Consider the following 11,318-nt stretch of genomic DNA (forward strand, 5'->3'; position numbering starts at 1 on the left):
CTTAGAGAGTTTCTTCGACCGGCTTTTTTGGTATCACCCCTACCTCGGTGTCCCATCGAGGCTCCCATGTCCCTCCCAGACCTTGCCCCAACCGTCTCCCCAAGGCCTGGTCCCCATTGAGGGGGTCCCGGGGTCCTGTGTTCCCCCCCCCCGAGAGGTGGAGGGGGCCACCGCCACCACAGACAGACACAGACGGACAGACAGACAGACAGAGCTGTGCTGCAAATGGCTCTTTATTGCCGCCACGGTGGGCCCGGCGGGGCCAAGCGTCCCTCGGCGACATCAGTAGAGGCTGAAGACGGCCTGGATGTGCTCCCTGTTCCACGGCTTGTAGGTGCCGACCCCTGCGGCGGAGGGAGAGGCGTGAGGCTGGGGTATCACGACCCCCCCCGGCTCCTTTTGCCCCCCACCTTGGGCTACCCACCTTCTTGGAGAGCATCGCTGCCGCTGAGGAACTTCCAGTAGGTCTTGTCGTCCGGGTTGGCGGCCAGCCCGTGGATGGAGACCACCATGGGGCCCCAGGATGTCTGCTCCGTCTGGAAGCTGCCGGAGAAGCGGGTGGGCTCGCTGGGGGGATGCCACGTGCCCCCCGCTCTCCCCCACCTGGCTTCTCTGGCTCTTACCTAAAGATGTCGGGTTTCTTCGCCGCCGCTGCCTGCAGCACCTTGAGCAGCGTGGAGCCGTCCGGGACCCGCACCGAGATGGAGTAGCTGAAGTGCCTTCCCTGCAGCTTGTTGATGATGGAGTAGTGCACCGTGATGGTGGCTACTGGGAGGGCAGAGGGGCAGGGTGGGCAGCCGGCACAGTGCCACGGGGCACAGGGCAGGAGCGTCATCCCTGTGGGGTCTGGCGGGGGGGGGAGCTCCTGGAGGGAGAAGCCGTACCTCTGGGAACCACGGTTGTACTCAGCTTTGGGGACAGGGACGGCTGTAGGGTCGGGGACACGCCGGTGCTGGCGGTGCAGTCCAGGCTGGCCGCTTCCAGGTACGACATGCCCACCAGGGCAGGCAGGACCTGGGCGATGGCCATGGGCTGGCGGTAGTCATGGCTGTACACCACGGAGAAAGCCTGGGCGCAATCCCACTCCCGCGGGAAGTAAAACTTGCTCGTGGCCCCCAGCACCTGCGGAGGAGGCAGGAGGCGGCGTGAGCGGCTCCGGGAGCCGGAGCGGGCAGCTGCGGTGCCGCAGCCCTCCCCGTACCTGCAGGGCCAGTCCCATACTGTAGATATTCCCAATCATGCCACCCTCCTCCTGCTCGTTGAGGAAGCCGTTGGTCACCACCCACAGTGCCTCCTGGAGCAGATCCCGCACGTCGTAGAGGTCCGTCTCGCCGTACGTGCACGCCATCGCCAGCGCCGCCACGGCACGGGTGTCTGCGACATCCCGGCGTCACCGCCAAGCCGCCGGGAGCGGGGGCTTTGTGAGCGGAGGGGACGCGGCGGGGCCGGGGGTGTCCCTTACCCACAGAGAGCTGGCTCTCGAGTGCCAGCGCCTGCTTGGCCAGGATCACAGATGCCCCTTGGTAGCCACCTGCTTCTGCCAGGCACAGGGCCAGGGCGTCCAGGCTGACGCTGTACAGGGTGGTCTTCGGGACGCCCTCCAAGTCTGCAAAGCAAAACGTGGCGAGCTGATGGGGGACCGAGGCACGGGGAGGGAGGTGCCTCCACCCCGGGCACCCCGGGCCATCCCTCCCATGCCGGCGTACCCAGGCTGGCCATCTCCTCGTCCGTTTTCTCCTGCAGGACTTCGAGCAGGTTGATGGTCTGCCCTAGGGCATGGACGTGCCGGGGGTTCTGGCAGGAGGAGAGGAGGGCGAGCACGTACAGAGCCACCTCTCCCGAAGTCATGTCTGCGGGGACGAGAGAGCAGCCGGGGCGTGTTGGGGGGCCAGGACCTGGCACTCCGGTCCCCGGCTGGGATGGAGAGAACTGGCCGTGCCAAGCCTGCGGTACTGGATCTGCTGGGACCAGCTGCCATGGCAGGGTTGCACCCCCAGCCCCTCCTTACCTTTCTGGGCTCTCTTCACAGCCTCCTGCTGTATCTGCTGGAGCAGCCACTTGCTGGTCTCAGTGCCGGTGGCCCCGACCAGGTTCATGGCCAGCAGGACGCTGGGGTTCGGCAGCTCGTCCGCCTTGACGGACTCCTCCAGGCGCTGCAGCATCTTGGAGACCAGTTCGTACGGGGCAACTGGAGGGAGAGGGGTCGGGCACCCCACTGGCACTCGCGGCGGGAGGTCGCAGGGGATCCCGTGTCCCCTCCGCGCAGTCCCTCGCAGGGTCACCGGTCTCTCCGGTGCCTCCGTGGGAGGGGTGACACTCACCGCAGCCGTGGGCGGCCGTGCCGCCCACCAGGGCCAGCAGGACCCCGATGCCGAAAGCCACGCCAAGCATCCTCTTGTCCTCGGGGCAAGCGGGTCCACTCACACCGTCAGAGTCCTGTGAGCACTCGTCTCTCTGGACGTCCTCTATGCCTTTAGCTGCTTCCACTGCCCTTCTCCGGTCACCTGCCTTCCCACAACTGCCCCGGCACTGCCAAGCACCGCCGGCTTATCTGTGTGCCCAAGGATGTCAAACGGAGTTGGACGGTCACGGCTGCGCAGGCAGTAATTTTCCATTTGAAATCGCAAGGGACCAGTTATACCGGTTGAACGTCCATGAGTCCCACGGGGCCGGATGGGATTCATCCCAGAGCACTGAAGGAGCTGGTGGGTGTCACAGCAGGATCCCCCCTCAATCATCTACCCAAGGTCCTGGGTGCCTGGGGAGGTTCCTGTTGGCTGGAAGCTCGCCAACCCTATCCCAATTTACAAGAAGAGCTTGCGCTTTCCGGGAAACTACAGCCCTGTTAGTCTAACCCCAGTACCTGGAAAAATGATGGAGAAGGTCATCCTGGGTGCTATTGGAAAGCATTTAAAGGACAATGCCATCACCAGGCATGGTCAGCATGGGGTGACAAAGGGGAATTCCCATCTAACCGATCTGATATCCTGCTACGATGAGGTCACCCGCCACGTGGATGACGGAAAGGCAGTGGATGTTGTTTTTCTGGATTGGTGAGGCTTTTGATCCTGTCCCTCACAGCATTTTTCTGGACAAGGCATCCAGCTGCGAGATGAGCAGGTACAGGGTGCGCTGGGTGAAGAACTGGCTGGGCAGAGCTCAAAGGGGTGTAGGGAGTGGGGCTACATCTGGCTGGAGACCAGTCACTGCAGTTGATGCCAAACTGGGAGGTGCTGGTGACTCTCTCGAGGGACAAGCGCCCTGCAGAGGCATCTGGCTGGATGGGAGCTTTGGGCAATTGTCAACGGCAGCAAATTTAACAAGAACAAATGCCGGATTCTGCCACTGGGACTGAGTGCACCGGTGGGGACCTTCCTTACCGGCGTGGGTGACCACGTAGCGGCCGCGGTTACACAGCAGCTCTGCCTCCAGCGCCGCGCCATGGGCAGGGGCAGCCGTGGGGCGAGCAGGACACGGGGGCTCGGGGGACAGCTCCGGGTCCACCGACCAGGTCGTCTCCTGCCCCAGGCTGCTCACCACGGGGTGCTGAGGGCTGCCCACCCCTGCGGGGCCCGTGGGCTACAGGGTTGTCACGGGCTCCCAAGGGTCCGGCCAGTGCCGGGACCAGCCCTGCCTGTCTCGGTGTGCCCACCATCACCCTTTGCCCTGCCTGCTGCCCCACGCCAGAGCCCGGAGGCAGCTGGGATGGGGAGGGCAGGTTGGGGGGTGGCTGGGCGAGCCGTGTGTCCCCTTTTCCCAGCACAGCCCAAGGGACAAGCCAGGTGTCCCCTCTTCCCAGCACAGCTTGAGGGACAGGGGCCAGTTCCTTTCTGTGCCTCAGTTTCCCCAGAGGCTCTGCAGTGGGAAGGTGCCCCAAGGACACGCTCATCACCCTGCGTGCAGGGACCAGCCTGCTTTTGGGGCGAGGAAGGGAGCACATGGCCAGAGATTGACCCCCACCTTCTCCATCACCCCCCCCCCCCACCCTAGGCAGGGACAGGGACTGAGGCTGGGGCAGGGACCGGGACCAGGGGAAGGAGCAGGGCTGGAGCAAGAGCAAGGACAAGGACAAGGACAGGGACCCAGGGCCCTCGGTTTGCCCCTGGGAGGAGGAGAACTCTGCAGAGACGAGCCCCAGGTGGGTGCGAGGGGCTGGGCGAGGGGCTGCAGGGACCACCCGGCTTCCCATTGGGAGAGCTGCACCTCAGCCCAGGTGTAAAAGCCATCAGCGGGGGCTGCCCCTCCTCTTCCTCCTCCATCACCATGAAGGTTCTCAGGAGCGGGTGGTTCGTGCTCTTTCTTGCAGCCGCAGCCTGGGCGCAGGATACCCTGGGTAAGGGGCTGTTTGGGGAGAGGTGGGGGGAGTCCTGCTGGGTCTGGCTGCGCTCCCTGGGAAGGGGGGAATGGGCAGTGCCCCCCCCCCCCCCCCCCCCAGGCTGGGCTGCTGGGTGCCTGTGCCTTGGGCATGGCTGTTTGCTGCGGGGTGGTGGGTATGGGTGATGCCTGGCTGCCGGTGGAAGAGGACCACGGTCTCCTCTCCACCCCAGGCAGGGCAGGTCTGTAGGTCAGGCTGCCTCGAGCACCAGGTTTGGGGCTGGGAGGTCGACTCCGGAGTGAGGGAAGCCCTGGGGTGGGTCCTGCAGGTCCCCCATCTCCCCATGGGGACCCTTCGGGAACATCAGGGCCACATCGGTGCCCTGGGGTGACTCTACAAAGCAGCTCAACCCCTGGGGCTACCTCCTTCCCTGTCCTCCCTAAGGCTGAAACGCTAAAACGGGGGAACTCGAGGGGATGTCTGTGCTGGGGGCTTGCCTGGCTTGCTCCCCTGCGAACCTGGGGGTCCTCAGCGAGCCGGTTCAGCCCTTCTTCTCCTCGCCCTGCCACAGTCTCCGTTACGTGTGGCCACGCGTGGCTCGCCGTGGTGGTGCCGGCTGGATTCCTGGGGAGCCGCGTGGCCAGTGGGGAGCTGACGCTGGGATCCGGCTGTGGGGTGACCACCGCTGATGGGGACGGGTACTGGCTGAAGCACTTGCTCGTGGGCTGCGGGACCACCCTGGAGGTGAGGAGCCAGGGGTGGCCACGCGTCCCCGATGGAGGTGCTGCGGCAGCGTGGTCCTCCTCGGGGCGGGTGTAGGATGGAATGGGAGGGGGACCATGTCCCACAGGGGAGGGACAGCGTCAGGGCATCCTTCGATGACCTGAAACCTGGTTCTCGCCGTGGGCCGGGAAGCTTTCTGGGTGCTGGGGACAGGGAGGGGGACGCCTGCTCTGAGCCGGGTGACGCGTCCTCCAGCCCCATGTCTGCTCGTTCGCCCAGCTTCTCCCGGACAGCATCCACTACAGCAACGTCCTCCACTACCGCCCTTTGGCTGGGGGGCCCGTGGCTCGTGCCAGACCCTTCTCCCTCCCCGTGGACTGTTACTACCCCAGGTAAGCAGGGAGCCCCATGGGGCTGGGCTCCGGCTGAGCCCCGTGTGCCCACACTCCCTGGGTTGTTACCCACGATGGGACCCCTCGGTGCTGGGTCCCGCAGCCCATCCTGGGCAGGGAGGGTGCGGGGGGGGTGCCTGCCCGTGGGGCACACGGCAGGTAGGGGTGCAGGGAGCCTGTCACCCTGCTCGAGGATGCTCTGTGGTGCAGGATGGGCAGCGTTTCATCTGGGGCCATCCAGCCCACCTGGGTCCCCTTCGGTTCCACCGTCGCTCACCGGAGACGCTTACGTTTCGCCTTGGATGTGTATGACAGTGAGTGGGGGAGCCCCAGACCCCTTTATTCCCCTGTGGGGGGGGACCCCCCCCTTCATGGCCGGGGCCCTGGGGCAATGCTCGGGGTAGCCACAGCCACGTGCCTTCCAGGTACCTGGTCCTCCCGCCTGCACCAGCCCACCTATTCCCTGGGGGAATTGATCAACATCGAGGCGTCGGTGAGCGCCGACCCCCGGCTGCCCTTGAGGGTCTTCGTGGACGAGTGCGTGGCCAGCCCGAGCTCGGCGCCGTGGCTGGAATACAAGGTCATCACTGACAACGGGTGAGCACGGGGCTGGGCGCAGGGTGGTGGCTGCTGCCCCAAATTGATGCTCCCTCTCCTTGCCAGGACCCTGCGGGTGGTGGCAGCGCCCATCTCACCCCCTTTCCCATCCCGGCAGGTGCCTGCTGGATGGGCAGCTTGGTCGTTCCCGCTTCCTACCCCAACGTGGAGACCGCTTCCTCCGCTTCCAGCTGGATACCTTCCTGTTCCCAAACGCCTCCGGCAGCCAGGTCCGTGCCAGCGGGGTCTTGGGGTGCGGGGTGATCCCGCGCTGATGGGTGGGTGAGGGATTGGTGGAGAGCCACGGGGCGGCTCAAGCGGTGCAGCAGGAGGATGCTCGTCCCTGCAGATCTACCTCCGCTGTCACCTGAAGGCTGTGGCAGAGGGAGCTGGCAGCACCTCCGGCAAAGCCTGTTCCTACGACCCTGCGGCAGCCGCCTGGCACTCCCCCGATGGGGTCAACTGCTCGTGCTGCGGCTCTCCGGCCGGCTGCGGGGGCCGGCGGCGGCGCCGGCTGACTGGCAGCGGAGGTAAGAGAACCCCCTCGGTGGGATCCACGAGTCCCGCGGGGGCTGCCTGTGCCCAGCAGTGCCCGATGGGATTCTCCTTGCAGGGCTCCTGGGGGAAGCCAGCGTCCGTCTCGGTCCCCTGGGGCTGCTCTCGGTTCTGCCCAGCTCGTCCCCGGCCCCCACGGAGCTCCCCACGGCACTGGAGCCCAGCCCAGCACCGTCTCACCGCCCCTCGGTCCCCGTGGTACGGGGGGAGAAGAAGGACTTGGGTGAGTGCGAGCTGCCCCGCGGTGTTGGGGGGTGGCTGGGGTGACCCCGCCATCCCCCTCACCCTGCTGTCTCACCCCGCAGGGCTGGCTGTCCCTGTCCCCGGCACCATGCTGGCCATGGTGGCCATGTGCTCCATCCTCACCGCCATGGGCATAGCCGGCTGCTACTGTTCGGTGCGGCGTCACCGGCGCGGGCACGGGGTGGGTGACCCCGAGGCAGCCCTGGGGGAGTCCCGTGCTGTGGCCATGGCCCCCACCGCAGCCGGCGGTGCCGAGGCCACCCCCGAGAATTCCCTTGCTCCTGCAGACCCTGCCGTTGTGTGAGCCTCCTCGTTTTAGAAATAAATTTGTAGCAGAAAGGCTGTGCCAGGTCAGTGTGGGAGGGGGCTCTGGAGACCATGTACTCCCCTGGGTGCTTGGGGTGAGTGGGTGGGGGGGATATGACATGTCCCCAGTACCTCTGTGTACCCCAAAATGTCCCACTGGCCTCTCTGGGGTGCTCCCAGACAGCCCACGCCGCCCACCACGGGCTGGGTCCCTGGCAAGCGTGGCTCCCGTGCCACAACTCCCTGGGAACCAGCCAACTCGGGGGGGGCAGAGCGCTGGTACCCCCTCTGCCCATGCGGTGGGCAGAAAGCATCCGTCTCCGACGTAGGGATGCCAGCGTGGTGAGCCGGTGCCGCTCTGCACCACAACCTACAGCCCCCTCCCCGGCACGGCTGCAGCCCCCCTCCCCGGCGATGCTCTGGTGGGTGCTGGGAGCTGGGGCAGTTTGCGGAGAAGGGGGGGCAAGAGCAGAGCTGCTGGAGGAGTGGGGGGGGGTTAGTGTCCTGCGTGGGAATTCACAGGCACCTCGGCTCCTGGCCTTAGGCTGCCAGGGTGGGGGAGATGGGCTGAAGGGGTCTCGCTGCTCTCCCGCTTCCCAAAGCTGCTCAGCCATGGAGGGGGGGGGCAACACCCTGGGTAGGGGGGACGTGGCTCAGAGGGTCCTTGTGCCGCTTTCCTACACGGCAAGAGGTTGTGGAAGCCAGCCGGGAGAAGCAAGCCGTGCCTGTCCTCGACTGCCGGCGGGCTGTGCCGCGGCCACCGCCGAGCCGTGCGGATATTCACCTTATCGGCCGCTTCACCGCGTGGGCAGCGCCAGGCGCAGGATGATGGTGCGTGGGGCGGTATCGCACGGCCCCCTTCATCCACAGGGCTTTAATTATTTACTGACTTTGGGTTTGTGGGGTTTTTTCCTTTTTTTTTTTTTTTTTTTTTTCCTCCTACCTGGAGTTCTTGGCTGGACACCCTGAAACCGTGGGCCAGCACCCTGGGTGTGAAGCCACCACAGTGGAAAGTAGCTGGTGGGGGGGGACACACACACACACAATGATGACGGGACCTACTTGGGGATCCCTGCTGCTTGTCACCTCCTGCAGCCAGGGAGCAGGGACCTTCCCCGGGCAGAGCCAGGCTGATGCGCAGCCTGGAACCGTCCCTGCGTGGGGCAGGGGTGCTGAGGAGGTCTGGTCCCCACGACCTGGGGGGGGGGGAAACCCTGCCCGGGCAGTACCCAGCCCTATGCCCTGGCTGTGTGGGGCAGGGGCCAGCCCCCCCGACTCCGCAGGGAGGAGGCATTTCATGCCTAATGGCCCTTGATGGATCTTTCTTCCAGGAACTCGCTGCAGAGAGCTTTTTAATTTTAATTTCTTTTTTTTTTTTTTTTTTCCTCTTTCTGAGCTCCTGTAAACACAGCCTTGTGCTGGGGCATGGGGGCTGCGAGTGGGGTGGGGGGCAGCTCTTGGCAGGGCTTAGCTCAGCCAGGAGGTGTCAGGGATGGGGATGCAGCAAGTGGGGGGGGGGGCTTTTTGGGCAGCCTTGCTCCCTCTGCATCCCGCTTTCCTCATCTCTCTTTTTGCCCTGGGCATGCTGTGGGTTGGGGTCTGAGCATCTTTCCCTGGGGGGCCACAATGCCCTGGACCCCTTCCCTGAATTGCAACACTGAGCAGTCCCCCCACACAGCTGGGGTGCCCCACTTTCCTCTCCCCACTGGTGTTGAACCCACAGCTGGGGTGGTTTTGGGGGGGGCTGCCTCCCCCCCTTCCCCAAATCTTCCCTCTGCTCCCTGTCCCTCGACCACCAGCGAGCATGTGGGGCCGGAGAGTGGGGGTCCACCCGTGGGTGGTGGTGTCACGGGTGGGCTGGGCGGTGGCCCCGGGGATGCTGCAACTTCTGACATCATTCGCGTTGCACCAATGGATGCTGGGGGGGGGGGGGGGGGGGGGCGGTCCTGGTTGGGACTGGGCTGCTCCGGGGCCGGAGGGGGGGTTGGGGGTGTGCGTGGGGGGGGTCCCCACTGCCTCCATGCAGGGGATGGGGAGTCTGCGGCTGGGCAGCCGGGCGGTGATGTACACGGCCGAGACCCTGCCCAAGGGCAAGAACCGAGTGATGGGGGTGAGTCGGGGGGGGGTAGGGGGTGGCTTTGAGGGAGGGGGGAGGACTGGCACCCCTGGAGAATCCCCCCCTACCCCGTCCCCGGGGGGTTTTTGCTCCTCCTGCTGATGCTGTGGCCCCAGGGTGGCTCGGGGACCGGGGGACCCCCATCCCCAGGGTGGTGGTTGGGGGCTGGTGGGGGGTGAGTTAGCCCCACTCTCACCCTACCCCATCCTATAGACCATCCAGATCATGACCGGCTTCATGCACATCGGTTTCGGGATCGTCCTGACGACGCTCACCAACGTCTACACCTCCGTCTTCGTCATCGGCGAGATCCCCTTCCTGGGCGGCGTGTCTGTGCGTAACGCGGGGCTGAGGTGCCCACCGGGGTCCCGGGGACAAGGGGTTCCGCTTCAGCGGCTGATAAAACTCAAGGACTGACATTACACAAAGCGGGGGGGGGAATCCCCGTACCCCTGAGAGCTGTGGGGGCATGCCTCCGGGTAGCTCGTTAATGCTGGGTGGGCGTTTAGTGCCCCGTGGGTTTGGGTGGGCTCGGGGTGACCTTGGCGGAGGCTGACTGTCCCCCTCTCTCCTGGCACAGTTCATCATCTCGGGCTGCCTTTCCATCGGGGCGGAGAAGAGCCCCACGGAGTGTGCGGTGAGTGTCCCCGGGGATCCTGCTGCTGCTCCGTGTGCTGGAGGAGGGGGGCAGGCGGGCAGGAGCAGCTCGACCCCCGGCCAAAACCCGCTGGGGCAAAACCACCTTTGAAGGTTGCGCCAGGGTTATTTCTGGAAATGAGCAAAGGGAAAGAGGAAAGAAGAAAAAAAAAAAAAACAACAAAACCAAACAAAAACCCCAAAGGCAGCCTGAGCTGTTACCTGCAGCCGGTCCCTCCAGGCTCAGCCGGGCAGTGCCGCAGAGCCGTGGCGGTGGGTGTCCTCACGGGTTTGGGGTCTGACACCTGCCCCAAAGCCGTCCCCAAAGCCTCTCTGTGCCCGCAGGTAAAGGGCAGCCAGACCATGAACATCATCAGCGCCATCTTCGCTCTGCTGGGCATCATCGCCTTCATCGTAGACCTCAACCTGAACGGGCTCTACCGCTCCAGCTTCAACTACTACAACTATCTCGTCCTGGTAAGTGGGCGCACGGCCGGACCCCCCAACCCCCTTTTCGGAGCAGCAGTGCCCAGGGCTTGCTGAGCCTGCCCCGACAAGGCTAAGCCTTTTGGGAACCTCCCCTGTCGCCTTCTCCATCCCCCCTGGATGCTGCCTGAGCCCTTCCTGGGGAGGTGGGGGGGCTTTGGCAGGCTTTTCTGTGGGGTTCAGCCCCATCACCCTTGGGGAGCAGGGACTGGGGAGCCCGTGGCTGGCAGCACCCCGACTGCGGGGCCGTCTGCCAGCATGGTGCCATGCACCTGACCTATTTTAGGCTGATACCTTGGGAGATGACTCACACCCTAGAAGTACCCGTTTCTCTCCGCAAGCCGTAAAAGCGGCGAGGCGGAGGGCTCTGAGTGAGACCTTGGCGTCCGGGGAACTGGGGCTGCAGTGCTTAGGGTTGGTGGGAGATGGAGGAGGGGAGTCCCAAAATGTGGGGTGGGGTCTACCCCGTGGGGCTGAGCCCAGGTTTCTTCCTCCTGGGCGCTGCTGATGGGGCTTTCTCTATCCTGGAGCTCGCAGGGAACGGGATTTCTGTCGTGCTGCTCATCTTCACCATCCTGGAGTTCTGCATCGCCGTGGCCACTGCCAATTTCTGGTGCCGGGCCACCCGTCTCAGCTCCAACGAGGTAGGGCATGGCGGGGGGGGGGCAAAGGGCAGCAGGGGAGAGCCCTGGCCAGACCCCCTGGCACTGTCGTCCCCCCTCCTTCTCTCCCCCAGGCCATGCTGATCGTGCCCAGCACCACGCAGGTGGACCTGGCCGTGCCGCTGGCTGACGTGCCCCAGCCGCCCAGCTACAGCGAGGTGATCTACGACCCCAAAGAGCAGCCCAGCTAGAAGCGGAGCTGGGGCCGGGCCGGCTCCCAGGAGCAGCGTCCGACCCCTGCCTGCATGACAGACCTCCTCCTGCCGCCGCCGGTGCCTCCCCCCGCC

The 11,318-nt window shown here is 65.3% G+C and overlaps 3 protein-coding genes across 5 annotated transcripts; 2 read left to right on the forward strand and 1 right to left on the reverse strand.

The window, feature by feature from the left end:
- Positions 1-215: 215 nt before the first annotated feature.
- On the reverse strand, positions 216-2,717 carry CBLIF (cobalamin binding intrinsic factor). 2 transcript variants are annotated; one of them, XM_052811132.1, is made up of 9 exons: positions 2,322-2,717; positions 2,009-2,188; positions 1,707-1,850; positions 1,463-1,606; positions 1,202-1,374; positions 885-1,122; positions 624-765; positions 425-543; positions 216-344 (listed from the first exon to the last, which is right to left on the reverse strand). In XM_052811132.1, the coding sequence occupies exons 1-9, from the start codon at positions 2,389-2,391 to the stop codon at positions 283-285; spliced, it is 1,272 nt and encodes a 423-aa protein (XP_052667092.1). In that variant the 5' UTR covers positions 2,392-2,717; the 3' UTR covers positions 216-282. The 2 variants fall into 2 exon arrangements, with proteins under 2 accessions (XP_052667092.1, XP_052667091.1); XM_052811131.1 differs by having other exon boundaries at positions 624-768.
- Positions 2,718-4,263: 1,546 nt separating this feature from the next.
- LOC128152425 (zona pellucida sperm-binding protein 3-like) lies at positions 4,264-7,161 on the forward strand. The gene is made up of 9 exons (XM_052810644.1): positions 4,264-4,333; positions 4,887-5,059; positions 5,318-5,430; positions 5,641-5,744; positions 5,856-6,027; positions 6,146-6,257; positions 6,377-6,557; positions 6,641-6,805; positions 6,888-7,161. The coding sequence occupies exons 1-9, from the start codon at positions 4,264-4,266 to the stop codon at positions 7,127-7,129; spliced, it is 1,332 nt and encodes a 443-aa protein (XP_052666604.1). The 3' UTR covers positions 7,130-7,161.
- Positions 7,162-9,124: 1,963 nt separating this feature from the next.
- On the forward strand, positions 9,125-11,318 carry LOC128152637 (membrane-spanning 4-domains subfamily A member 15-like). Of its 2 annotated transcripts, none has more exons than XM_052811137.1 (6): positions 9,125-9,241; positions 9,461-9,580; positions 9,828-9,884; positions 10,229-10,360; positions 10,900-11,013; positions 11,106-11,318. In XM_052811137.1, exons 1-6 carry the CDS (start codon positions 9,152-9,154, stop codon positions 11,220-11,222), a joined length of 630 nt encoding a protein of 209 aa, XP_052667097.1. In that variant the 5' UTR covers positions 9,125-9,151; the 3' UTR covers positions 11,223-11,318. The 2 variants fall into 2 exon arrangements, with proteins under 2 accessions (XP_052667097.1, XP_052667098.1); XM_052811138.1 differs by having other exon boundaries at positions 10,907-11,013.

The sequence above is a fragment of the Harpia harpyja genome, chromosome 16, assembly GCF_026419915.1.
Source record: "Harpia harpyja isolate bHarHar1 chromosome 16, bHarHar1 primary haplotype, whole genome shotgun sequence".
Classification (NCBI taxonomy): Eukaryota; Metazoa; Chordata; class Aves; order Accipitriformes; family Accipitridae; genus Harpia; species Harpia harpyja.

What these genes read in the sequence shown, in the direction of transcription:
- CBLIF (XM_052811131.1), bottom strand. Translation starts at nt 2,391, where the DNA reads ATGCTTGGCGTGGCTTTCGGCATCGGGGTCCTGCTGGCCCTGGTGGGC. An exon ending in CGAGAGCCAGCTCTCTGTGG is followed by an intron (nt 1,375 to 1,462) that starts GTAAGGGACACC and finishes GGGATGTCGCAG; the next exon opens with ACACCCGTGCCGTGGCGGCG. An exon ending in AAGAAACCCGACATCTTTAG is followed by an intron (nt 544 to 623) that starts GTAAGAGCCAGA and finishes CTTCTCCGGCAG; the next exon opens with CTTCCAGACGGAGCAGACAT.
- LOC128152637 (XM_052811137.1), top strand. Translation starts at nt 9,152, where the DNA reads ATGCAGGGGATGGGGAGTCTGCGGCTGGGCAGCCGGGCGGTGATGTAC. An exon ending in ACTACAACTATCTCGTCCTG is followed by an intron (nt 10,361 to 10,899) that starts GTAAGTGGGCGC and finishes TCTATCCTGGAG; the next exon opens with CTCGCAGGGAACGGGATTTC. An exon ending in CCCGTCTCAGCTCCAACGAG is followed by an intron (nt 11,014 to 11,105) that starts GTAGGGCATGGC and finishes TCTCTCCCCCAG; the next exon opens with GCCATGCTGATCGTGCCCAG.
- LOC128152425 (XM_052810644.1), top strand. Translation starts at nt 4,264, where the DNA reads ATGAAGGTTCTCAGGAGCGGGTGGTTCGTGCTCTTTCTTGCAGCCGCA. An exon ending in GCTGCGGGACCACCCTGGAG is followed by an intron (nt 5,060 to 5,317) that starts GTGAGGAGCCAG and finishes TCGTTCGCCCAG; the next exon opens with CTTCTCCCGGACAGCATCCA. An exon ending in CCGGCTGACTGGCAGCGGAG is followed by an intron (nt 6,558 to 6,640) that starts GTAAGAGAACCC and finishes TTCTCCTTGCAG; the next exon opens with GGCTCCTGGGGGAAGCCAGC.